We start from the raw sequence: 27,619 nt of genomic DNA, 5'->3' as shown, positions 1-27,619 counted from the left end.
GAAAAAAAAAAGTATTTAAAAAAAAGATTTCAAAATCATTAATTTCATTATTTTTGTGCCATTTAAACTTTTTACAGAACCCATACCATCTATGGATAACAGTGAAAGCATATAAATTACAAAGTTCTCCACATGTATACTTTTAAATCCAGAAAAACTTTTTAACTATGCAGTATTGCATCTGAGCTATACTGCACAGTTAAATGCAGTACATAATTTCTTCCCTTATTGGATGCACTGAACATTGTTTTAAAAGTTCCATTATGTTGTTCCTGTAGACCACAACATCTTGTGCAGAGGTTTTTGCACACACTAATGGTATTAAAGTATTTTGTACACTGGCTGCCAAAAAGCAAATGGTATCCTGGGCTGCATGAGATAACGTTGCCAGGAGGTGCAGGAAGCTGAGTGATCCTTCCCTTCTGCTCCACACTGCTGACACCACACCTGGAGTGCTGGGTCCACTTCTGGACTTCTCAGTATGAGAGACATGGACACACCAGAGAGAGTTAACAAAGGGCCACAAAGATGATCAAGGGACTGGAGCATCTCTCCCAGGAGGAGAGACTGAGACTGCGACCATTCAGCCTGGAGAAGATCAAGCTCATGGGGAATTTTTTAAATTTATGGGAATAACTGAAGGGAAGGTGCAAAGAGGATGAAGTCAGGCTCTTTTCAGTGGTGCCCAATGACAGGAACAGAGGCAATGGACACACTCTCAAACACAGGAGGTTCCCTCTAAACAGCAGGAAACTTTTTACTGTGAGTGTGACTAAGCACTGGAACAGGTTACCCAGGGAATTGTGGAGTCTCCCTCCTTGAAAACCATGCAGAAATGGCCCTGGGCAGCCAACTCTAGATGGCCTTTCTTTAACAGGCTGGTTGGGCCAGGTGACCTCCAGAGGTCCATTCTAACATCAACCATTCCATGATTCTGTATTAGTAGAATTTACAACTCCATACAACAAAATTAGGTGCATTTTACATCAATTTGAATAAATCATGGGTGGTTTGTTTTAGCTGACTTGTCTATATTTAAAGTTTGAATATCATCCCAAAATAAACAAATTCTAAAATATATCACTACTAAAGAATAAGTAAGTTAGTTATCTGTCTGAACAACAAAAGGCAAGGGTGTGTTCCTAAGGAGGTAAAATCACTAGCTTTAGTTCTTGAAAAATTAGTGGCTGAGGTCCCTGCTGACTGAAAGCTAGGCAGTGTTATTCCAGTTTACAAAAAGGGCATGAGGGAAGACCCAGGAATCTATGTATATGTTAGTCTAATCTCAGTTTCAACAAAACTGATGGAGACCATCATACTAGGTACTACTGAAAGGCTTCAAAAGAACAATGAGATCATGAGGCACTGTCAACATGGGTTCACAGAGAGAAATCCTGTCTAATTTGATACCTTTCTATGATGAGGTCACCCATCCACTGGTTTTTAGTTAAGTAAGGCTTACTTACCTCATGGCATCCTTCTGCAAGATGAGCAGACACACAGTGAGCTGGAGGCTGAAGGGCAGGGCTCAAAGGGTTGTAGTGAATGGAGCTACATCTGGCTGGTGACCTGTCACCAGTGATGTACCCTCAATTCTAGGGCTAATTTTGTTCACTACTTTTATCAATAATCTGGATGCAGGAATTGAATGCACCATTAGTAAAGTTTGCTGAGGATACCAAAGTGGGAGATGCTGTTTGAACGAAAAGTCTTGCAGAGGGATTTGGACAGAATGGAGCACTGGGCAATGATGAACAGAATGAAACTGAACAAGCTTGAATGACAGATTCTACATCTGGGATGGGTAACACAGGGACAAGCATAAATTGGGAGAGTAATGGCTCAAGAGCAGCCCTGCAGGAAGGGATCTGTGTGTGCCGGTCAGCAGCAGGCTCAGCAAGAGCCAGCAATGCACCCTGGCAGCCCAGAGGACAAACCCCTTCCTGGGGTGCATCAAACTCAGCATCCCCAGCTGGTGACAGAGGTGACTGCCCTGCTGTACAGCCTTGGTGCAGCCTCTCCTTGAGCTCTGTGTGCTGCTCTGGGCCCCACAGCTGAAGAATGAGGGTGAAGGATGAGAATGTGTCCAGAGGAGGGGAAATAATGATTTTTTTTTTAACATGATAAAAAATAACATACAGTTCTTCTTTAGAGCATAGAGACTACCTGACACACAAACTAATGCAAACCTGATGGAATTTGTGGAAATAAACGGAGGACACTTTTATAGCCTACCAATTGCTGGAAGTAACAAGGGACCAAAGTACATAAAAACAGATCCAAAGCTCCTACAACTATTCATTTATTCACAAAACCACAAATAAACTCTTAAAATCCACATCAAAATGCTTCCTAATTATGTCTCTTCCCTTCTTTAAATCAGAATCTGTCCTCATAAGCATGGTTAGAAGTCGCTCTCTAGGTAGTGTCATGTCTGTGTCCCTACAAGCAACTTTCAACATACAAACACTAAGTACAGAACCAGACCATTACATGCTTTGTCATAGCACACAACTTGCCATCTACTCAATACCCAGTACTCTCTAGTTCTAGAAGTAGTTTGATATTGACATACATGCAATGCCATTGATAATCACCACACAGAACAATTAAAAGAAACAAAAACTATTTCATATTAATATAAAACTATGTTCCAGTCAATGCTGCTATCCTGATCTAGATGTATGGTTCTGACACTATTCTATTCCTGATCAATCTGTATAGGCAGTATTTTTCCTAAACAAGTTGGTCAATTTTATTCTGAGATTTTCCATGCACAGCATCATTCTTCCATCAGCACAGCTCTATACCTTGCACCTTAGTATAATCTCCCAGTCACAATCTTTCTGCTTCATTTTTGATTTCTGTTCACATCAAGATCCTCACTTAAACCCTTGTGGAACACTTATCTCTTTGGTATCTTAGGCTAGTTCTAATCCTGTATGCTGTCCCTTTGACAGGTTGGTGCTACCCTCTAAATAAGAGTCAGCCATGGAAAGCTTCTAATCCTTCACCATCAAAACCACAGGCAGATTATATATTAAAAAGAATGTGAATGATAAAGGTGAACAACTCTACAGCCTACATAAAATACATTAGACATGAGGACAATCTTAAAAATCAAAATCTGGAGCAAAGCAGCAAATTCTAGTGTTCCACATCTATTAGGAGACTATAACAGACATCTAATTCACATATTTATATCTAACTGGCTATGGATGCCACACACAAGGGAGAATGAGGGTTTATCCAGTCCATCACACACCACCTAATCCATGCAGCTGTTGGGACAACTCATCCACAGGTTCTCTTGCACACATTCTCCTTCCTGAGGCCCCTCTAAAGGGGTCTGGGTCAGCTGAATTGTTTTAACTGACTAAGTCCATTCCCAGCTGCTCTTTTTACACTAATACATGCACATTAAATCTGATGCTTCCAGGAAGTATCAGATTACTGCATCTAAACACTCTGATTAGATTGAACACATTGGGTAGATCCACTCTCATGGCAAATAAAGGAGCCATTCTTCCACCAGAAGCTATGAAGCTCAAACATTTCACATCCTATCGTCATCACACACCTCTCTCCTGTTCTTCATTTACACAAAGACAAGGCCAGACTAAGAAAAAACCTGAAATTCAGGAGAGAAGGGCAAATAAACTGGGAAGAAGAGATGACAGTTCCCACAATACCCTTCCCATTTCTAGTATTTGACATCTCACTTAGGAAGTAGGCAGAAATCTTCAGAGAGAAAAAGAGTTGTTACAGTTCTAGCCTGAAGAAGTTGCCACTACCTGTTACAAACTACACTGTCCTGAAATTGCTTTCCCTGAGCCTCCCTTTCAGGACAGTTAGACCCTTTTTTGAGCAGATGTATATGCTATGAGTAAATATAGTGCTCTTCAAACAAAACCACAGCCTCTGTCTTGGAGTAAAGTACCAAATCATGGCATTACTTAGGACAACAAGGTTTGGTCTAAATCTGCCAGATAATCTTCACTTAATCCTATACTATCTAAGGAGACACCTCAATATTACAGTAATGGACAGAGTAAGAACTCACTGCCATAAGACCCAAGCTGCAAATAAAATCATACAGAAAATATGCTGCAATAAATATAACTACAAACATTCACTGTACAGGTGATGATCAGTGTTAGTATTTTTAAGATTTGTTTTTCATAATCCCAGTAACATAAATTTAATAGTATTTCATGACTATAATATGCAGGAGACCTCATCTTCTCTTTCCTTTAAATTAGCATTTTTGTACTGGATTATTAAAGGTAGTGCTAACACCTCAGTCTTCTATGTGTAGTTTGAAAATTACTACAGCCTAGCAGCAGCATAAAATTACCTAAAACATACCTAGTGGCTCATAGGAAAAACTATTACAGGAAATCTCATGCTTAACATTAGCTAACATTAATACATAGACACAGGCAGATCAAGAACTGATCAGAATATGAAAGTCAGACTCTTCAGCCCTTCATTACCTAGTCCCAGCTTCCTAGAAGATATCTATGAAGTACTGAGCCAGATGTTGAGCACAACCTTAGAAGTAAAGCAGAAAAGTACAGAACCCTTTTAGCACTGCACTAAGTGCAGATTTTAACTATGACTCAGTAGCACATGATTTGGCATGTCTACACAGAGCTGTGATCAGCACCAATGTAGTTAATTTGGTTGTGCAAAGTCTTCTTCTGACAAGAATGAGGTCAAGAACTGCACTGGGAGCCCTTAACACAGGTCTGCTAAAACAATACAACTGTATGCCTTTCTAACAGGAAGCACCTATCTAAGTTGCCACTGTTTAAAATCAACTTTACCATCATAGGGAACACATCTGCTAACAGCTCACTTGGCTCACAAGCTACACACCTGCTCATACCATCCCCACTGGGTCTGACAGCATCACCAAGAGAGACCTTGCACAATCTTATAAGCCAACAAAGAACTGGCTGAGCATAAAGGGCAACCTCCTAGAAGTATGAAAACAGTCTTTCCTGGCAGGCGAGGTAAGTAAATACAGCAGAAGGCCATCTTGAACAAAGAGAGATGAGAACTCATAACTGAGCTGAAGCACAGAAAATAAGGCATGCAAAGCACAAAAACAGATTACTAAAGATAAATAAAGAAGCACTGCCTGGATAGTAAAGAGCTGAATTACAAAGGCCAAGAATAGGGTGGACTTGCATCTGGAGAGCAAAACAGGAGACAGGAAGAGGAGGGAGGAAGAGGAGGGAGGGAGGAAGAGGAGGGAGGAAGAGGAGGGAGGAAGAGGAGGGAGGGAGGGAGGGAGGGACTTTGTGTTGAGTGGTCACTCTGTTAACAAGCTATGCAGAAATCTCCCAAACATGTTCCTTGCATCAGTCTTTAGCAGGGTTTCTTGTCTCTGCCTAGTAGCAAAATGGAACAAGTTAGGAATTACTCTAGTAAATTGGACAAATACAAGTCCATGAGAACAGATAAGATACATCCAAAGGTGCCAAGAAGCTGGCTAATGTCAACTGAAGGCTACCTCTTATCAACTTTAAAAGATTACAGCAATGAGGGTGTCCCTTACAACACCATCATCTTCAAAATGGGCAAAAAGAAGGACCTGAGCAACTACAGGCTGATCAGCTCATTCTCAGACCCCAAGGTATTATGGGGTAAATCCACACAGAAGCTAATTTTGTTTGTGTTTTTAGACACAAACAATAAAAAAGTGACTGGGAACAGCCAGCCAAGTTAACCAGAAGGAAATGATGCTAAATTAACCTGGTCACTTTCTTATGAGGGTGAAGAGAAAGCTGAGGATGTCATTTTGTCTGACTTTACCAAGGCTGTTGGCAGCCTCCAATCTATGTTTTTAACTAAATCTGGGGAATCATGGAGAAGATGTAGAGGAACAACCAGCTGGACTGCCAGGCTCAGCAGTGGTTCAACATGTAACCAAGAGCCAGCTCTAAGCAATATTCTCAGAGACTGATCATAGGGTGAATACTCCCAACATCTTGATCAAGAACCTGAACAATGAGGAGGAACACACCCCATCGTGGTTTGTGGATGACATGAAACAAGGTGGAAACAGCCAATACACTACAGACAGGGCAGGGCTGCCATGTAGAGGGATCTCAACAAGCTGGAAGAATTAGCTTGACAACAAATACAGTAGTTCAACAACGGCAGAGTCCCACACCAGGAGAGAACCACCCCATGCCATGAGCAGTAGGGACTGAGAATCCACGTGGCAGGGAACATTCCTCCAGGAAAGGTTCTGGGTGGCCCCAGAAGACAAGCTGAACATCAGTCAGCAACATCAGCAATACACCCTAAACATAGACTGGCCTTCATTAGGAAAGCACAGTCAAGTCAAGTAAAAATCCCCCTCTATTTAGCATTTGTGAACACAAATCTGGAGCACAGTACCCTGTTCCAGGCTGCAATAAAAGAAAGGCTGACATATTGGAGAGTCCAGCTAGAACTGGACTAGAGGAGCTAGAACAAACCAAAACAATCCTCACTGAGCATACAAGAAGAAATAAAAGTTCTCGGGGCTAGAGAAAGAGACTGTTGAGTCTCACACTTTTCAGATTGTTAAAACTGATCTGAACAAGGCCCTAAATACCAACTGGACTTCCTTTCTTGGAAAAGTAGATTCACCTAGCTGACTTCCAGAGGTCTCTTTCAAATTAAAATTATCACTTATTCCAAATCAGTGGCACACTGTTCACCTCTTTCCTTGCCACCTCTAAAACAGACATCCAAATTGACAACAGTAGCCTTTCTTTTACCTGCAGTTTTTTGACATTTCATCTGCTTCCTCACCACAATAATATATAGCAATAAACCCACCTAAACTTTAAAGACTCTTTTATTGTAAAATAAAATACACATGGAAGACCATAATGAAACTTGGCTCAACTCCTTGAATGGAGACAAATTTTATTGCCCAAATTACAACTTCATATGCAGAGAGGTTGACTCAAACTGGAAATACATTAAAAATTCAGCTGATATTTCTGTCTATCCAACGCAAACAATGATGGGGTTCTTTTGAGAGGAAAGAGCAGTGTGGGAAGGCAATAAGGTTAAACTTCCACTCCTTACTACAACAGGAATAAGATTATGTGTGTTTTGTGATGCAAGTTATATACAGGGTACCAGTAGATGACTGATGAAACATTCATTTAAACAGCTACCTTTTATTGCAAGATTTTATTATAAATTTCTTCATATTCTATGTTTACACAGTCATTTCATTGTCTGAGCAACTTAAAACTGGCACTAACTGAAAATTATTTACAAGATGGGAAAAAAGCTGCTGCTTGCACTGAATAATTCTAACAATTTTTTATTTGAAAAATTATTTGAGTGACTGACTTCAAACCACAGATGCAACTTCTGCTATTCTCCCAGAAGTTCCACAGATTTTCTGAAACATGGGTGAAGAAGCAAAGGAGATCTGTTGATGGTGCAACTAACCAGACTGTTCAGATCAGAAAAAATATTAAAATCCTACCTCCTCCTCAACATACCATAGCATTGCTCATCTTTTAGCAGTGACCTGACAGCAAAGAGATCAGTAGCAAATATAAACATTGTGAAACCCAGGAAATACAACCATTAGAACTGAAGTAGTATTGTAAACTTTCTTCCAAGAAGTACATTTTTTAAAAGGAAGGTAATTATATGATGCTGAGCATTTTAGTATTACATGGCTAGTTTTAAGACAGCCCATAAAATGAACTGCAACATTTTATGCACCTGTAGGAAATCATAGAAATATAGAAATCATCCAGGAATCAAATTCTTCTTAGAACTGACTGGTAGATGTTCATGGCACGAGTTAATAACAGTATTTCTTTTAATGGAAAGAGGAAGGTCAGATAAAGTTTGGGGAGAGATAATTCTGTCTTCAGAGCAATTGTTATAGCATTTTACAAAGAAACACAGGACTTCAGAGGATGTATAATTTAATAGCATACTAGTCCTCACAGAGTGAGCATGATCTGCTAACACTGTAGAAAAAGGGGAAGAGAGGACAGTTAGTGTATCCCAAAGCACATTTACCAGAGGATGCTGCATAGCCAATCTTTGTTTTGAAACTTCCCCATTTGCATGTAATACATACATAGTTATTTTGGAAATGGATGAATACCAGTGTAGCTCAAGTTTCTTTTTCTTTCATAAAAATTAGCCAACACATAACTTGCATCTTATTTCTGGCATACAAAGATTTTTCAGCTCAGGGAAAAAAATAATTTTCTTGAGCAAACTTCCAAGCAGATAAACACAGTTTAATGCAACACTGAAAGAATGATCTATCATTCTGAGAGTCAGACAGTACAATCCATTTTTAAGGAACTTACAATGCTACTCTAAAGAACTAAGGAAAAATAATTCCCAGCATTTATATAGCAGTCAATCATTCAGAGCCATAGTAAGGATTTTATTAGACAAGCACTGAATAATCTCAGCATTGCATTGCAGAAGCTAGTATAAGCTAACCTGCTTTGTAAGGCTAAACACAGAACAAGGCAACCAGGACATTTGTGATCAAGTTCTTTCCTCCTTTTCCTCAACCTGCAAAGTAGTTTAAGAATGTTGGCCTAAAGCTCAGTCTCTGAAGAGTAACACAGCTGATTAGCCCATTGAGTCAATTCATCACCTGAAAGGCCCAGAACATGGTCAGCAGCACAGCCAGGACTTGTCCATGGACATCAAGATGAGATAAGCAAGTGAGCCAGTGCAGAAGGAATTTCAACCTTTGTGTATGGACTGTCTAGGTATTAATTAATCCATGTGGGTTCAACTGAGGAAGTGATACTGTGATAGATGCTACTTAGAATGTACAAGAGGTACTAGGCCCTAGACAGCTGCTTTACAGCTAATAATCACATGAACTTTAGTGAAGCAAAGGCCTACAAATTGGAAATATTTTAACTGTGAAATTACTGAGAAACATGACTGCTTAACACTGCAAAACAACATCCTTATGAGCAAAATGCCTTTAGTCCAGATAACAAAAGATTTACCCTGGAGCCCCATGGTAACATACAGAGAAAGAAAATCCAGCAGGACAGCATCCAGGGATTTGGATACACTATTCACTCGAATTAGTGGAGCTTAAACACACAGAAAAAAGTAATTAGCTAAGAAAACATGGCAGAAGCTAATCATTAGGAGTACATGAGGCATTACATATGTAAAAAGTGGCATGTAAAGGAAATAATTTTAGATACAAAATGAACAATCTCTGGGCCCAACTGCACAGCGATCCACTCCTACACTCGTGACTTAAAATACTGACCCAAGTAAGACAGGTTTGTCTGATAACCCTACAATATAGCCACTACCTGGTATGTTTCAGTCAGCTGAATTTGGTCCCCAAAGAGTCAGGATTAGAATGACTTAGTAATCATGATCAGTGGATGGCCAAATGCACCCTCAATAATTATTAGAGACACAAGGATGGTTGTGTGTAAATACTCTCCCCTATGTTAAGGGCAGCTGGTGAGTGTTGCTTCACACTGTAATTATCTCATCTATTGACACTGAAAGTCAGTCTCTGACACGCTCTTCCTTCCCTTTCCACAGTGCTCATTCCTTGCATCAGATGAAGCCACTGCGCTGCCACAGTGAGTCCAGAGTTAGCTCATGAGGGTGGGGAGGACAGAAGAGAGAGGAAGTTTCCCCATTATATCATCATGCTTATCGAAGATCACCCTGCAGCCACAGACAATCGCTGCATCTGAGGCATGGAAAAGGCAGGAGGAACACACCAATCAGGTTGGAGGACAGCAGCAGAACTGCCCTTCCTGGCAGCAGCCCACAGTCTGAATGCATAAGATACATGTACCTCCCAAACCAGTCTCTGAGAAAAGCAGACAAAACTAGATCTAAGCTTTGCTGCCCAGGACTGATGAACACCACACCCTGGATGAGCGAACAAGCACCATCCAGGATTTGCTGAAGTGCTGCTAATCTGCCTGGCACATTAGAAGACTCCAGCAGAATTGCGGGGCTCCATTTAACTTCAAATTAATAGCTCAGGCCTCTTGGACATGAACCTGCTCTTGCTAAGCTGAAAACTTCTCCATATGAATGGGCTCCAAACAGTCACTAAAAATTACCCTAACTTTGGATTCTGTTTCCCTCAGTTTTCTTTCCACTAGAACAATGGAAAAAAGCCCAGTGTTGCTCGCTTTCTAGACAAACACAATTTTTGAAAAACAGAAACCACTAAAACAGAAGATAATTAATAAATTCTTAGTTTTAGAGACAAGCAACAAAGGCAAACATGTATTAACGTTTCCTCTCCAAACAGGAGAAGAAATCCACCTTCTCCTATGACCTGACTTAATAATCATCCTAAAATAACTTAGGTTGGAAGAGATCTTTAAGATCAAGTCCAAATGATAATCCTAATGGCCATTGCACTAAAGGGTTCTTACTTCAACTTTCTTTATTTCTTTTCCTTAAATATGAGAAGTAGGAAATAAACTTTTCCTTGGCCCAACCACAGTCTTCATTTGACAATTTAAGAAAGTTACAGAATACATAACTCTATGTGTCTGACTATATTCAGTAAATATTCTGCTAAAATAAGAAACAACTCTCTCCTTGTTTGCAAGTAAATATCTTTATTTTCTTATTACAAAACTATTTCTTATTTCCATTTAATGAATGAATAAATAAATAAATAAAATGTAAGGTCATCAACAGAATGTTCAAGTACTTTAAGCAGCCTCATTCTAGTAATAGTCACAAGCTTCCCACCACACAGTCTGAGTGATCAGGCCACTGTTCCACAAAGAGCAAGAGCATTCAAACACATCCAAAACCTCTGCCTAAACATTCCAAAACTTGCAAGACAGAGGCATAGCAAGGGAGAAATCAAGGAGTTTGCTTTGCTTATTATTTTTTTTTATAGGCACTAGAACATTCCCTATTCTACACTAGAATGAAAATTCTGTCCAGCCTGGTAACCTTCCTGAATATAAGTACATGCCAAGTAAACTGTCATAGTTCTCTGCTGTGTCTTCCCAGAGATCTGAAGCACATGGACTTCCTGCTCCAGTCATTACCCATTTGAGTGCACAGTCATTTTTTCCTGGTCTTATTTAGCTGCCTTTTGAAAATCAACTCTCAGCACCTACACAAACTTCTGCAACTATACAGTGACCCTCATCATCATGTGCAAAGAAAAAATTTTTGCTTTGCATCTACTGTGACAAGTGAGCTCTTGTTTTGTAATAAACAGTAAGATACCCATATTTTACTTTCTTGGTGCTACACCTGGTTTTCAAAACCTTTCACCATGTTTCTCCCTCCAGGTACCTCTTCTCATCACAGAAATATTCAAATGCATCTGGCTATCTGCTTCTAGAGAAATAGTCTTTACTTCTGATCACCCTTGTTACCTTCTTTAACTTCCATAGTTTTGTTGTGTCCTTGATACCACTGTAACCTCTGACAAGCACTTTACTTATTCAACTATTTCTGAAAGTTAAGCTCAAGCACTCATGAACCTCAATATAAAGGCTTTGCCTTCCTCACCAAGCCAAATTTATTTCTTCACATTTAGTTGTGCTTATTTTCTCAGTACCACAAAACCTTGCAAGTCTTTGCCAGTTTCCACTGCTAGGAATACAACCTCTGTCACCAGTATTTCTACCCTCTTTGTGAAACAGGACAGCACAGATCCATTTCGTAGGCCAAAACACCCTCTTTCTTATATTTGAAACAATCACCCACCTGTGACAGAACTTCCCACTTACTCCAGATTACAGCTGTATTTGCTTGAAGAGCCTCTGGTGTGGAAGTCTGTCCATAAACCTTTCAGCACATCCAACCAACTTTACATCAGCCAGCATTAAATGTGTCCTTACTAACTCCTTCCCAGAACTCTACTAGCCATGCACTCCATGACTTGCCTTTAAAAAAGCTTTATCATTGGTATCCATGCATTTACTGATTATTCTGTGTCTTAAAACAGAATTCATGCTATTTAATCATATGGACCTTAACAGCAGTAGAAGACATAGTTTGTCTGATCATCAGTATGCATTTGCTCCTAGACTCCAATATCCCTTCCCCTCAAATCTTTAATTCATCTACTATGTCAATATCCTACAACAGATCTAAGAAAAACTAGATAGCCCAGTTTTATATAAGTACACACACACATTCATTTGGACACCTTTTTTAAAATAAAAATGCAAGCACTTTCTATCAATGCACAAACAAGTTTGCTCCTTTTTTTCTTTTCTTAAATTCTGTTTTAAATGGATTATGGTTTGTTTTGGTTTTTTAAATTCTCGAGTAGCTTGTGCCATTTCTTACAAGAGCTACTGATCCTTGGATAACATACAACAGCAAGAACACCAATTTTGAAGATTGCAGAACTCCAGCAATCTCACGTTGGTTTTGTCTTTTCCCCATCACTTCAACATCACAGCAGCCCCAATACAATCCACCTTCTCCAAAGGGGCTCCCTTTAGTCTCGACATCACCACAACTTCCTGATAAACCTGATTCTATTTTCTTTTATGTCTTGTTTTCTAAACATTGCTTTTCTCTCCTTTACTTTCCCCCTCTGCTCCCAAGTAAGGTGCAAGGAACATCTCAAGAGTGTTTACAAAATGTGAAGCCCAGCAAGTAGTGTCACCTCAGGGTACCTACTGGTAAAAAGAATACCTCATGTTACAGCTTATTACTGAAAACAATGGACTCAAAGGAATTCAAGGCTGCTTGACACCTACAACAAAACACTTTTCAGAGAAGCTGTTTCTTCATGAGAACTAACAATACCTGCTTCCTACAGGCTTCCTCTATATTATTGCTGTTATAAGTCCATGAAGACACTTCCATACAACCCTCATTTTGGTTTTCTCTCACATTCCTTAGTTGGCATCTTTTCCCCTCTCATTCCTTGAGTAATACCAGTTATTTCTCATGCTCCCTAACCACTGAGTGAGAGCAAGACAGTTATACACCTGTTTCCAAACTATGCAGCTACTAAGTGGCTGCTGACAGACTGTAAGGTGGAAGGGGTAGGGAAAGAAGCCACAATTTTGCCTTCTACAAAGCAGTAACTTTTTAAGAAATTCCCAAGATCTTTGTATTTCAAAATGTACTTGCTTCTGCTGGTGACCAGCCCAGAGAGGAATGCACAATGACAGTCAAACTGCATGAGCTTTTTTCCTGGGAAGCAAGGCACAGATAGGCCCCTTGGCATCAGCCAAGATCTTGTCTTGTAACTCCAGCTTTTATTCTGGCTTCCAAACTTAATTCACAAGTTGATTTTATGAACTGCTATCTATATTTTTTAAAAAAACAACTCACCGTTTTATTACGCAGTCTAATTATGTCCGAAACAGAGCCAGCTCCACAGTATTCCATAACGATCCATAGATCTGTGTTCTTAAAGTAGCTGCCATAGTACTTGACAACATAAGGACTAAATGGAAAAAAAAAAGGTTAAATAGATGAATTCTTAGTAGAAGACAAAAAAAAAAAATCACCAGCACACCTGTTGTTAAAAATTGTTTGACATAGCTAAAGAGAAAATGCAACCAAATACATTTTAAATTTGTAACTAGCTTAACTAATGCCCTTTTAGAGTAAATTATGATTACTTAATAAAATGATAAAGGCACTACTATGTATGTAAGTTTACCACAATCTTCAAATACAGACCAAGTTTTCCCAAACATCAGTCATCTGATAAAAAGCTTTGTTTTTCCCTCCTCTAAGACCTCTCTTGAATGCTTCTCTTCTTAGAAAGACTGCCTTGTTTTCTTCTCTCCAGAGCAAAATCACATGGAAACTCAACCATGTTTTCCCAGTTTTGCAAGAATGAATTTATTTCAAGGACAGAACTAGACTTTCTTATTAAAGAGAATCTAGTGCTGGTTTGAAGCCTGCTGGATTTGCAAATGCTTTTCATACTCAAGCATCTCATGAGAAGTGATAGTATTGTCACAAACAGAAGGTACTGCTTTGCTACTCATGAGTTTGTCACTTAACATAATGCTTCCTTGGAGTCACTTGCACAAGAAAGACAGAAAGAGATGTGGTAACCATATAAAGAATCATCCTTCAGAAGTTATTAGATGGTGTATTTAGGGAAATACAAGACTGAAGGTTTGGGGTGGGGTTTTTGGCAGGAACTGAAACAAAGAAGGCTACAGCTCGATTGTCATCTATCACCCACAAAGTCAGGAAGTGAGATACTGAGATATCAGACAGTGGTTTCTCATCAGAACACCTACATTATGGGGTAGAATCAAACACCATTTTGTTTTTACAAAAAGACAGGTCAACACTATCAAAAACTATTTCATTTAAGAGCAACTGTTAGCACTAAATGAATTTACCTTTTCAGAAGGAAAGGTGGGTCAGTCTCCTCCTAACTAGTCCAAATGTCCACCATTTACAAGCATGACACATTGATCTTGCTCCTTATAAATTCATGAAGTAAGGAAGGCTGTATTACTTCTAAAGAAAACCCACTGATTTTTGTGACCATCTCTTACCAGATTTACACTATGCCAGGATTCCCAGCAACAATTGGGTGTTATTATCAATCAGGACAAGATGATCTTTTCAAAACATCAAGTGCTGCAAAATCTCAAAACACTGTTCATATTTGCCTAAAGACTGACACTAATAAGTTTGATTTTGAAGTTGTAGCCCAAAACTCCATAGACAACAGAAATAGCAAAGTAATTTCTGCATCCTTGCATTAAGGCTTCCTCTTTTACAAGACCCGCAATCATAAAATCTGTGAACAAGTGTAAGGTAACAATCCACCAGCACTTTCACAAGACTGCTCACAGTTTGAAAGGGATGCTCTCACAGGGAAATGGCAGCCAAGAAAATATTCTTCTGGAAGTTAACTGCTAGCCATTCATCTTCTGCTAGAAACATCTTTATCAATCTTCTGAAACAGGCAGACAGAATTTCACAAAGCCCAAGACATTTAAAGGAAACAGTAACCTTTGGCCTTCAGAGTGCAAGTAAAATGAAGCAAGGACGGAGAATTCTAAGCAGAGGCCAGTATTTCTTCTTTCAACAGTTTTTGCTATGTACACTATTTGTACTTCCTTCAATCCAAAGTAAGGAGAGAAGGAGATCGACAAAGTGGTTCCTTTAATTAAAAAAGTCTATGTTGGACAATTTACTTTCCATGAAAAAGTTGGCAGCTGCTTATATTTCAGCTATTTTCACAAGTAGAAATACATTTTCACATAGACTCTTAGAAAGGGAGTAGAAATGTCATACCTACCTGTCACATTGTTGCATTATAGAGATTTCTTTAATTATTTCTTGAAGATCTGACTCCACAGGGACCTGTTTAATTGCTACAACTTGTCCAGATTCTTTGTGTATTGCTTTAAACACGCTACCATAAGACCTAAAAACGAGACAATTTTTTTAAAAAACAAGGCAAACTTCTCCTGATTTCCATTATGCACAAAAAGCCACAGAAGCCATATGTTCATGCAGAAGTGTGAGCATTTTTCAGGCTGCAAAAAGATCAGTTCTACCAAGACCTCAGGAAAGACAGAAGAATGCTTTGTCAAGACAGCAGAAATTTTTGTCAAGATTTAAGAGTTTCTAATTCCATTACAGGTGCAAGTACATTTGCTGTGTTAACAAACAACAGACATCAAAAATGCATAAATATATAATGGAAAGTGTAGAAATCTACCAATGCATGCATTTGCTTTAGTAGTAAAACTTGTCTGTAGAGGCATTTACAGTGACTCTCTCTGTAACTCAATATTCCAACATATGCTTTATGTATTGTTTCCCTCTGATCCTATGCCCCTGTAAATAGCTGTACTTACCCTTCACCAAGCTTCTCCAGAACATCAAAGACTTCTTCAGGCTGCTTAGTTAAACTATCTTCACTTAGCTTTTTCAGTTTGCTAAAAGAAAGACGAAAGTTATTTATTTTTGGGGGGGGGGAGAAAGAACTCCAGCAAATTTTCACACAAGCAAGCAGACAGAATAAATTATTACAAAGAAAAATATATTCCAATGAAAATAAAATACTTAATGTGTAACAGCAATCAAATTTTAATTCATCTTATATGATAGTTGGTTAAGTTATGACATTTTTTGTCACTATCACTTTCCCATTAATGTTTGCTCAATTCAACACAGCATGGGACCAATTCACTCTTCAAACTACTTCCTTTGCTGAAATAGAAACAGACAAAGAATGCAGGAAAGTTTACCTTCCCTCAAAAAACAGCATGCAAACACATGCCCCATACTGCTTAGGGGATGCCACACTGTTCTCTATTTATAAACCAATCCTTCACCCACATGAAGTACTCAGTTTCTAAATTGTCATCAGCCACTGAATGACGTCATTAAAAGCAGAATTCTGAAGTCAAGATGATTCTGGGAGTATATGGGAGCACTTCCCAGGTAGCAGCAGAAGACTGAAATTCCAAAAGCTGAGTACTGTAAGAGCTGTTGGGGCAGCTTCTCTTGCATCTCAGTAAATGCACACAGGGACAGGATGCAACAAAATATCTAATTACATAACACCACCGTATTGGCCCTTAGTTCTCTCTCATACAATCTCAAATCACTCAGTAACACCCTATGATTTCTTCCAGCACTTTGAACTCCCTTTTACCACCATTTGTTAGCCTTTACAAGCAGTCCTAGCCTTTCCCTGGTCTCTAGCATTCCCAGCTCTCCAGGCCTCCAGACTCCTGGCAAATCTCAAAACACAACTCAGCTGCAAGCTTGCACTAGAGCTAACAGTGAACACAGCACAGGAAAATATAACCACACACACATTGCACCAGGGATGGGGGGCTGCAACATGTAAATCCTTCACCGTAAAGTTCTAGGGAATTCTGCTGCAAGACTGAAGTAACAAGTTGACTCTACGTGACAGCCTTCTTCTAATAAAGTAGAAGATGAGCTGAAGAAAAGCTGGTGCTGTAGTGTTAAATATAGCCAATGTATTCCATATGCAGGAGGAGGAAAAGGGGAATGAAAAAAAGGAAACTTTGAAGAACAGCAGATCATTAAGAACTTATGGAAAGTAAGTTATCCCACAACACTTTCTAGAAACAAATATGGAAGAGGGGAAGGAAGAAGGGCATGGACAGAAAAGATTGACAAGTCTTAATAGTGGAAGAACAGTGATCTGAAAAAAAAAAACCCCTTCATATTAGGAGATGCAATTCTGTGATAGACAAAATCAATAAAAATTAATGTGAGTGACCAATGAGGGAACTCATGAGTCAAAATAGATTTGTAATTGCCAACCATTCTTTGTAAAAGCAAAGAATTTAAAGTAATTGTAAAAGCACACAAGTCATATGGATTGGTGTTAAACAAGGGTGCACACATTTATACATCAAGGAACAATTTCACAGATGTAGTAATCACATGAACACAAAAAGCATCCACAATCAGTAAGAAAAGGTGGACTAACTACAATAAAGACCATGCAGTTTGCTACAGAAAACAGTCAAGAAGCTGGAAAGCCTGTGTGTTTAGGGAAAATAAAACTCTTCACAGCAAAGGAAAGGCACAACTCATCAACATGGAGAAAAACAGCAAAAAAATTCAAATGAAAACGACTAAATAATGTCTGCAAAACTGCCCTACAAGAACAAAACTGTCTTCTTTTTCACTCTCTCTGCTGGCTAGACACTAGAAAGTGGAAAGACAGAACTTATACTTTGCAGAGAAGCATATATTTCATTACTGAAAAAGCATATGTTGAGATAAATCAAAGAGGAAAAAATATTTTGCTGGTAGGTATTAAAGTAATAAATCATTCATTTTGTTTCTTTGTTCCAAATTTTTTCCTCTCTGAACAGAATATATGCAGCCTTAAAGACTGCATTCAAGAATAACTCGCTGCCATCATCCCCTTCTTGCCACCAAAAAACCCCATGCACAGTATGTTTATAATATAAGCAGAGCCTTGAAAAATAAAAAGCATAACCTTTAGCTGAGTCTCTCAGTCAAAGAGCTGTGTAACAAAAGATGTACTAAACAGAAAAGCAGAGGGCCTGAACTTTTTAGCAAGAAAAGAGAAAGTACACAGCACCCCTGACTGGAGATGCCCACAAAGAGAACACTTCCACCTGCTCATTAACACCTGCTAAAATGAGAAAGAAGAAAAAAAACGAAAAATGCATACCAAAAGGGTTCCAACAGCACCATTAATGGCAAAGCATTGTGAGTGTTTGAGAAGAGTTAGTGAAACAATCACTAACAGCCATAAACTGATCAAAACCAACATCACTGTCAAATAACCTTATCTGGAGTACTTGAGAAGCAACCAGGAGACAAAAAAAAATAAGCATTCTGTAGCTTTAAAATTATTTTCATATTATCCAACCCTGACACACGTTACAGTACCGAATCACACTTAACACTAAGGCAGCTTAATACAAAGCCTATTTCCAGTGAGAAAGGTACGTGGCCTCAGGAATGTCATCACCAAATACCCTGCTCAAAGCACCTCCCACTCCTTCACAAGCACTGTAACAGTTCAGATGCTGGGTCCGGTGTTCAAGTGGTAGCATCAACACCACAGGTCTTTGAACCATAGAAAAACCCTAATGACTCAGACATTCTAATGATTTCTGTTTCGGGATGTTTCAATAGAATATTCAGTTCCTGAACTCCAGAACACCACGCGACACATCCTGAAGGGCTGCAGTGAAGACAGCACTTATGAAAACTCTGGGAGAAACGAGGAAGAAGGTGGTGACTGGTGTAACTGGCTGCAAAGCACCAAGCGGCATACAAGAGGAGACCAGAAATAGTATCTTGTTGGTTAAAAGCAAGCAACAATCCTGGGACAGAGAAACACATCTAAGACTTCAGCATCAGCTCTTACTGGCAGGGGGAAGGGGGCAAGGTGAAGAGGGGGCAGGAGGCAAAAATGAAGAGACAAAGGGTACAGGAGCAATAGGAGAGAAGGACAGAATGTGTCTCACTCCTCTCTCCCTCATTGAGCCTCTACTTTCATAACACAAGCATTTAAAACAGAACAAATAAATCAGTAAATCCAGGCACTGCTTTACTCTGACCAAAGGATTCAAGTGCCATATGTGTGTGTGAGATATAGATCTCCATATATGAGAAAGTCCAAAGGAGATGCAAAGAAGTTGAGTATAAAACCTGGACAGAAAGTTCTTCTGGGTTATTTTTTTTCTCTAGAATCTAAAGTATGAGGTGGTGGTTATGAGCTATTTTAGAGGTCTTCCAGAAGGGAAGCTGTTCCTTAAATCAGAAGGACTAAGTAAACTACACTTCTGGGAAAGACCTGTGAAAATTATTTTCTTGTTCCAAGAAGGTTTGACTTTCCACATAACATCTAGTCACTTAACAAGGAAAATACATCCTAGCAGATAATTATACTTTTATAAATCCAGTTTATATGAGAAAACATTAGTTCCTAGTCTGACCAGAATCTTATTTGCCATTGAGTACATCAGCAAAATTCTAGCAAAGGAAAACCTAAGAGGCACTCAATCCCAGCATAAAGAAAAATCTGAACTGCAACATGAAAGAGCAAGAGATTTCCTCCCCAAAAATGAAAGAAAAAGTATGACTACAGTACTCCACAGTCATTTTATATAGATTTCACAAAATAAATTGGTGGTATGCTATAGAGGTAGGGATAAAAAAAGTCCCTGAAAGCTCAAAAATAAAAATAAAGCTGGAATAAAGAATAGAAAGCCATCAATTACTGTCATGAGTTACAAAAACCTGGACAGCCACTCCAAGAAACATGAATAAATGTGGTTTATTGTGCAGAAGCACTAGCACATTGAAACATTTAAAAAGAATGGCTGGGATCAATTATACTGATATATTAAAAGAGAAGGCAGCAGGAGAAATCACTGCAGTCATCTGAAGTAGAGGCAGCACGTGGAAGCCTTGAGACATTTGCTCTGCTTCACAGCACTCACACAAGGAGAAGCAAGATGAAGACAGTTAACACCATTGTGCTGTGTACTTACATTTAGCCTTCTGCCAATAAAGCCCAAACATTTTTGTCCCATCATTTTCAGGAGGAACTTGACAACTGCCAACATGTCCACCGACACAAACATTAAAAAACAATTTTTTCACAAACAGTTCATATTCTAAGAACAAGTTCTTCCTCTTCTCACAAAACCTGAAATGTTGTGCTTTTCAGTGAACATTAAACTCAAGTTTTTTAAGAAAGGACTGGAAAACCTTCATTAACACTCCCCATGCCTGTTAAGCAGCCTTTCATTTGGCAGCAGCATGCAGGAGATAGGCATGATTAAAAACTAAGTACTTGAGAAAATTCTGTCTATAACTACTTTGTTTTTCCCTTGTATGTAACCTGTATCCTCACATGTGAGCTTGCCAACGATATAGAAAAACTAAACAATAACAACAACAAAAATTACAACACTAAGAGGCAAATTTCCTAACTATTTCAAGAGCGAATCTTTCTAGTGAGAGAAAAAAACTATAGAGCACATCTAAAGTACAGTTAAAGATTCAAGATGCAAGAAAACACTGTGTCAACTACTGCACAAATTGTTCAGCATAAAATCAGAACATCTACTCTAAATTATTTCTAAAATAGAAAGTATTCTGAAAAGAACTCTTCCTTAAAAGTCTTTTGTAACTGTTGCAGTGCAGTGCAGCGTTAGTCAAGGGAAAAAACTGAATTATTTTGACAGCACCTCCATTGAAAAGTCAAAATGGCCTAGAATGTCATTTGGGCATCATCATTGCTGCTTTCTGGGCTGTATTACAGATTTATGCAACAGACAATTGCATTGTGTCCTTCTCTACAAGGAAGTGGAGATAAAAGTGCCCTATACCTGTAAGGCAACACTGGGATTCTAGGACATCCCTGCAGCTTTTTAGTGTACATATGAAATTCTTGCTACCTGTAAACAGATGCACCACAGATACGATACCAAGAGATCCCTCTCAGTAACCGCTCCTGGGAACAACAGGCACCAAAGTAAAGAATTCTGGTGTTCACATCTGTTTTGCCAAGTAAACATGGTCCATTTCACACCACTACCGCCTCTAAGGACAGCACCAAAAACTCAGTCCACAAAAAATAATCTGCATCTCTTCTGGACTTGCAGAAAAAGGGGGTAGCCTAGAATAAAGTTGGGAATACCAACAATTGGGAAACTGTACAAAACTGCCAATAAAGCAGATATTACGCACAGCCATAAAAAATTTGCTTCTAATCTTAAGAAATAACATGAGTTAATATCTTGCAAAAAACTGAGTACAGATTTTCCCTTCCACTAAAGAAACAAATCTGAGTTCTCATCACAAATTTCCAGAAATAAGCTTAAAAACCCATGTGGAATATAAAAACATGACAGAGTTTAGACATTCCCAAATCTAGTTCTTTCTGACCTAATCCAAAGATCTAAAAATCTCTTAGTTTCAGTTATGCCAGCCACACACCTCCAGCTAGGCAATAAAGTTACAGCAAATGCCACATCCACCCCAAAACATTTGGCAGGTTATGCTAACTTCACAGTTTATTTTCTGTCCTGTGATACCACCAGTTCCCAAGGTTTCCACTGCTGCTGGTGACATTGATTACTCCCCAGACATTTCCATTTCTTTTCCTAAATTTTTGCTGGTGCCTCTCCTACTTCCTTTACTTGAGCCATGCAGCACTTGTCAGCCTGAAAGAACAGTGTAGGCCTGTCCCTTCTTACCCCAGTGCCTGCTAAAACCACCCTAGATAGTAACTACAAACCAATCCATTTTCAAAGTTTTCCACAGTAGGTACTGTCACTTGATGTGTTATTGGAGAAGTCATCAGATGTTTAAGACTACATTCTTTTTAAGTCCTATCATCCTGCTTTTAAAGAATTTTTTCTGAATGGGGAATGTACAGGTCTTAAAGATGAATGCAAAAACTGATATCCTTTATCACAAATTTATATTGTGTAGTCCCTAGACTTTTTCATTATCAGGAAGTAAAACTAAAATCAGAGCTCAAAGACAGTAAATACGTATGTCAACCAAATAATTACATTCTGTACACTACACAACTACAGTCTGTGTATTGTACAACTATATCTCATTCCAATAGAAATATATGATTAAACTTAAATTTAACACAAAGCAAAATTGTTTTATGCACTAAGAAGTCAAATGATAAATTATTTTTAAAAACGAGCACAGTAATTAATATAACCTGATAGCCTATATATTTGAGAAAATACATCTACTGTGGGAATATGCCTGGGTTTTGCCTCTTCCCACTCCCTGATTTGCAACTGCAACTATGCAACGCCCACCCCCACAAGCATCCGTCCCTCCAGCAGCAGAGCACAAGGACACTTTCCAACGTGAAAAGAGAACGACTCGTGTGCTCCTGCCACAGACCTGAAACATCGAGTGAGGGACCCTCAGGGCAGGGGACTCTGCTCGGCGACCAAGTTTCCCTCACTTCATGTTAAAATTGTTGTGAACTCAAGCAGCCCCCAAGGGTTCGCCTCCGTCGGGGCATTTACTGGAGGTTGTATTTCGGGGCATCCACCCTACAGAAGACTCTTCCCCACGTGACAGAGCCCTCCGGCCGCTAATCAAGGCTCAGCACCGTCCCTGTCCCACCGCCTCTTCAGACACCCGGGCACCGAGGCCTCATCCTGGCCGTGCCACCGCTCCCGGGCGGCGAAGGGGCCGCCGCGAAGGGTCCTTACCTCTTGGGCGCTGTCTGCTCCATGCCGTCGCCGCCGCGGCCCCCCGGGGCCGGTGACCGAGCCCCCGGGCCCCGCCGAACCCGCACAGCTCCGGAGCGACCTCACCGCTCCTCAACGCGGGGCCCACGCTCCCCAGGGCTGCACTCCGGCTGCCGCCACTACCGCTACCTCCGGCCGCGGCGGGGGCCCGCCCCTCCGCGCCGCTGATTGGCTACAGCCGTGGTACAGCCAGCGCTGATAGAGTGGTGTGGATGTCGCTCAGAGCGGCGGCTGCAAGAAAGCCCCGCCCACCGCGAGACAAGCGGGCGCTGCCGCGCCGGCGGCAGGGGAAGATCATGGAGGCCGCGGTGCTGCCGAGCTCCCGGCGTGCCCCGCGCGGCCACGGCCCGCGGGGCACGCCGGGAGTTGTAGTCCTCCCGCGGAACCCGCCCCGCCCGCGGGGCTTTCTTGTGAGCCGGGCCGTACGCACCGGCCCCCCCGCGGCACCGTTCCGCCCCCCCCCGCCTCGTCCACCGGCCGTGGTCGCTGCGCCATCGGGCAAGGGTAGCCCAGGGCAGCACCGCCGCCTAAGGGCGGCTCTTCCCCCGCGGCCACCCCGTGGCCTCGGGGCAGCGCTGCCGGGCGGGCGAGCCTTTCACCCGCGTGTGCGCGCCGGGCGAGGCAGCGGCGCTCAGCCCCTCCTCAGAAGGTCAAGGGCGTGTCGGCAGCCGGCTGCAGAGCAGGGCTGAGGGAATGCTTGGGGTCAGTCACGGCAGGACGGCCGAGCTGCTCCCCGCAGCCGCCTCGGGGCACGAGAAAGCTGCTGAGGTGAAAGGTGCCGGCTCTTGGGTGCGTGGTGCCAAAGCACACAAGGTACCCTGCGAAGCTGGGGAAGCTGTCACGTAATTATTCAAGCAGCAGGTCTCAGGCTCCAGAGCACCATGTGACAGCTGCAATTTCACCACCTTACAACTTCGACTTTCTGCTGTTTATGTGCTTGAATCTTATGGATCCAAGTAGATCCAGCCAAGTCAATACAAGAACAGCTTAAATGCTCAAGCCAATTTCTATATCCTTTCCTGACAGTAGGTTTATTTGCCTAACTAATGGAAGTTCAAGTTAGTAAAACACCTAGGCAAGTTCCATATAAACACTGAGATGCCCACGTTCCACTTCAAACTGATTTTAGATGTGCAAGTATTACACTCCCACTTCATAGAGAAATCTGCACTCCATACCTAATTTTGCCTCTTTGATGTGCATTAGCAAGGGAATTCAGAATGACTGCAGTCCTACTGTTGTGCAAGTCCTCTACTTTGTCTGAGTCAATCCAACCCAGTTGACTCACTGCAGTCGGGCCAAATGCACAATGGCAATATTGAATGAACCCACAAAACAAATCACACACCACCATATGACCTTTTAGGTTTCTTTGTTTTTCTGAGTCATGGAAAAACTGCAATGGAACATCTTCCTTTGCACAACAGATTAATGCAGAGCTCTTCCAAGCATCATCCCACAAGCCACTGTGGCTCACCAGCAGTGCTGCCAGATGTGTCCATAGCATAAACAGCAGCTTGTAGGATATGCCAAAAGAAAAACCAAAAACACCCAGGAAAAGGAGCCAGCAGATGCCTGAGATGGAGTATGGTATGAGTGCCTCAGAAAGTGGTGAGAAGGAATCCCACAAGATGTCTCATCTTCCAGTTCAAGGACAGCTGAGGTCAAGCAGATAGCAAATGCCATGTGGCCAGTGTCCAGCTTTGTTCTGCAGGGTATTTGGCTATAGCCACTGACCAATTATTATTTACAGTTCACCAATTTCACCTAATGAAGGGAAGTCTGACATCCCTATTTGGCTTTAATACTCCTGGAATGCAGAGGTTGTCTCCACATCCTTTAACGTAAATATTTAAGGCAGTATTTTGTCCAGGTTATTTCAGAGGAGACAGGTTTTGCTCCCACATCTCAAACCAAAGGTGCCACAGACTACACATTAAAGCAAGGAAAAGGATTCTTAAAAATAAAATACAGGTACTATATTATGTTTGTAACAGCAATACAAAGAAACAGAGCCAAGAAGTGCTCCCTCTCCCCCTTCACACATATATTTCATTTTCTGGAAGAACTTAGGCTAAACAGTCTAATCTGCCACTTATACCTTTCCCTTAAACAACAGTTGACAAGAACAAAAGAAAATTTTTCCAAGCAAAAATAGCACATTTAGAAATTTTCTTGTTTCATTTGAAACTATTTAATACCACAATCCCCACTTCAAAAAAATACCCTGACTCCTCAGTAACTGAGGAAGATGGAGCAGGACTGTCCTCCATCTATGCCACTGAAGAAAGAAAAGGGTGTAAAAAACTCAAGATGTCTGAAAGGGGAGAAGTTAGGTAGCCTGGCTTTATTATATAGTGGGGCAGACAGTGCCAAAAAAAAGTATGGACTAATTCCATGCCTCTCTCACAGAAATTTAAGTTGTATCTTGTGCAATTGCCAGAAAGCTTTCTAAGTACATTTAAACTGAAAATAAAACATCAGTGGGATAACACATATACCACGCTATTTTTCAAGACCACTTTATTCATCTCTTATAATTTCTAGTAGTATTTTTAGTCAATGACATTGGAATAAATAACACTCTCTCACCTTTCCCCTGTGACATGAATTTGAGAACCATGCTGTGAAATACAGCACTGATTTGGTATTCATTACAATACTGTACCTAGCCACTGGCAAAGAAGAAACTTTGAAAGGGAAAACAGATTCCCTCTGTTCTCCTACCTCATTCAGAGTTCCCACTTAAGAGAAGTCTAGATGTTCTGGAGGCATGAATATACTATGAGATTGCTGGTGTCTAGACAAGATGGAGATGAGGAAGTTGCAGACACTCTACATGAGTATTCCCATGATTTCTTCCAACAACAGGTCTAACACTAGAAGGCAGCTGAGTAAGAAAAGGCTTAATGTAGCCCAATCCTAAAAATGTAGGAGCAAACTAACTGAATTACTCTTTTTCTTCTGAAGTATTTTATCCATTTTACAGATTTATCTGCCTGAATTAGGACTCCTCTGCAGAACTGGCATCAACATCAAATACAATTCCTTAGACCAAAGAATGGATGAAGACCATACTTAGTTTTTGAGTACTATAATTATTTTATATTATAATACAGTTTTGTAAACAGATAATATATATTATAATTACTTATACTGAAATGAAATCAGGAATCATGATGGCATGGAAAACTATTAGGTGCTTATAAACACACACAAAAGAAGTTTCAAGGTCCTAAAAATATGAACAAAAAAAGTCCTAAGATATCAGTCCTGTCTCAGTTTTATATAGTTTGTAATAAAACTAAGAAGAATAAAAATTACTTGAGAAGCTCATGTCTGCATTTCTAACAGAATCTAATGTTGGGATTTAAATTACAAATATATACTTCAAAGTCATTCATAAACATCATGAAAATAAATTACCTATGTTATAGCAGGGACCTTATCTCATTCCTTTGATAGCAAATAAAAGCACATTTACTTCAGAAGGTATTCGATCAGGCTCATTTAAACAAAGTTCATTGTAATGAATACATGATGCTACTGTAAAACAGCGGAACTGATAAATAGTGTGTGTTTTCCAAGAGATACTCGTCATGAACACTCCCCAAAGAAAATACTCCTAGTCCTTCATCATGTCTGTGATGCTTTTCACAAGCCAGCTCTTTTTCCCATGTGCTTTCTACCCTTTCACCATGGTAGCTCCCATTTTTTTCATACAGACAGGGTCCTCTGTGCTCTCTCCCTTGATGTGGAATTATCATCCCACAGTAGTTCCATTCACCTTCTTAGCACACCAAAACCAACAAAATCCATACAGACCCCCAAGCACGCTCCCAGCTCGATTTTCCTTAAACCCTCCCCATCCCTGGTGTCTCTCATGCCTGGGCCCACTCTGGCATTTCCCCAGGGAGTTCCAAAGGGGCTATGTCTCCATTACACCTGCAGATTAGCTCACAGGAAAAGGCGTTTGGCTCACAGGAGAGGCTGCAGGCCAGTCCACAGTGTGGTCCCAAACCCATGTAAGGTCAGAATTTCCCTTATTTTTCCTTTGCCCTGTGGTAAACTGCCCCACAAGCAGGGCATTCTTTCTCCTTTACCCTTAAGTTTTGTAAAAATAGGAATTTACTGTAATTACAGACTTCCAACTTTTCATGAAACATGTTTAAGACTAGTAAGGTAAGTCACAAATGATTGTGAAGGGGAGAAAGACAGGGGATGGCAGGCAAGCACAAAGATGGAATGAATGCAGGAGCCTGCTTTCCGTGGAATCCAATTCATAAATTCAGTAGATAAATAGTCAACAAAACACATTTGCATCTCTCTCCCTGTGACTGCCTGATAGTGATCTGGTATGCCAAAAGTTAAGGAAAGGCCTTGAATGAAATAACAGCTTGTTTATACAAAAGATAAGGAAAACTGACTTCTGCCTGTATTTTCTTCCTAACTATCATGTCTAATGTGAAGTAACCTTGAAGACTTATCTAAGAATTTGTTATATACTTTCCTAACCTTGTCAGTCATAAAATAGTTATACATAAAATATAAAAGAACATCATATTTTCAAGTCTGGAATAAAATTTATACTTTTCTATAGTGAGTTTTTAAGTAAGAACAAGGCAGAGAGAGGGAGGGTCTCCTTTCCTGAACTACTCACAATTTAATGGTTAATTAATGTCACTAAAAGGAAAATTAATTTTTGCTGGTCCAACAAAAGAAAGAGGCAGAAAATAAAAAGTCAGTCAATATAAGTAAAGCAATATAGAGTCTGCTATCCATATCCAGTCTGTTAAAGTCAGCATGATTCACAAAATTCCTACTTAACGTTAAAAAGAGCCATAAAAAACTCATGAAATATT

At 40.2% G+C, this 27,619-nt stretch overlaps 1 protein-coding gene across 1 annotated transcript in view; it reads right to left on the bottom strand.

The window, feature by feature from the left end:
* The window catches only part of STK3 (serine/threonine kinase 3), a 129,263-nt gene extending 106,369 nt beyond the window's left edge, over window positions 1–22,894 (bottom strand). Inside the window, exons 1-4 of the mRNA XM_036406489.2 lie at window positions 22,719–22,894; window positions 15,846–15,926; window positions 15,281–15,409; window positions 13,336–13,450 (exon numbers count right to left, since the gene is read on the bottom strand). Of these exons, the coding sequence (XP_036262382.1) occupies window positions 13,336–13,450; window positions 15,281–15,409; window positions 15,846–15,926; window positions 22,719–22,741 (348 nt within the window). The 5' untranslated portion in view covers window positions 22,742–22,894. The remainder of the gene's footprint in view (window positions 1–13,335; window positions 13,451–15,280; window positions 15,410–15,845; window positions 15,927–22,718) is intronic.
* Window positions 22,895–27,619: the final 4,725 nt, after the last annotated feature.

Source organism: Molothrus ater, chromosome 1 (genome assembly GCF_012460135.2).
Source record: "Molothrus ater isolate BHLD 08-10-18 breed brown headed cowbird chromosome 1, BPBGC_Mater_1.1, whole genome shotgun sequence".
Lineage (NCBI taxonomy): Eukaryota > Metazoa > Chordata > Aves > Passeriformes > Icteridae > Molothrus > Molothrus ater.
This window is presented reverse-complemented; position numbering and strand designations above follow the sequence as displayed.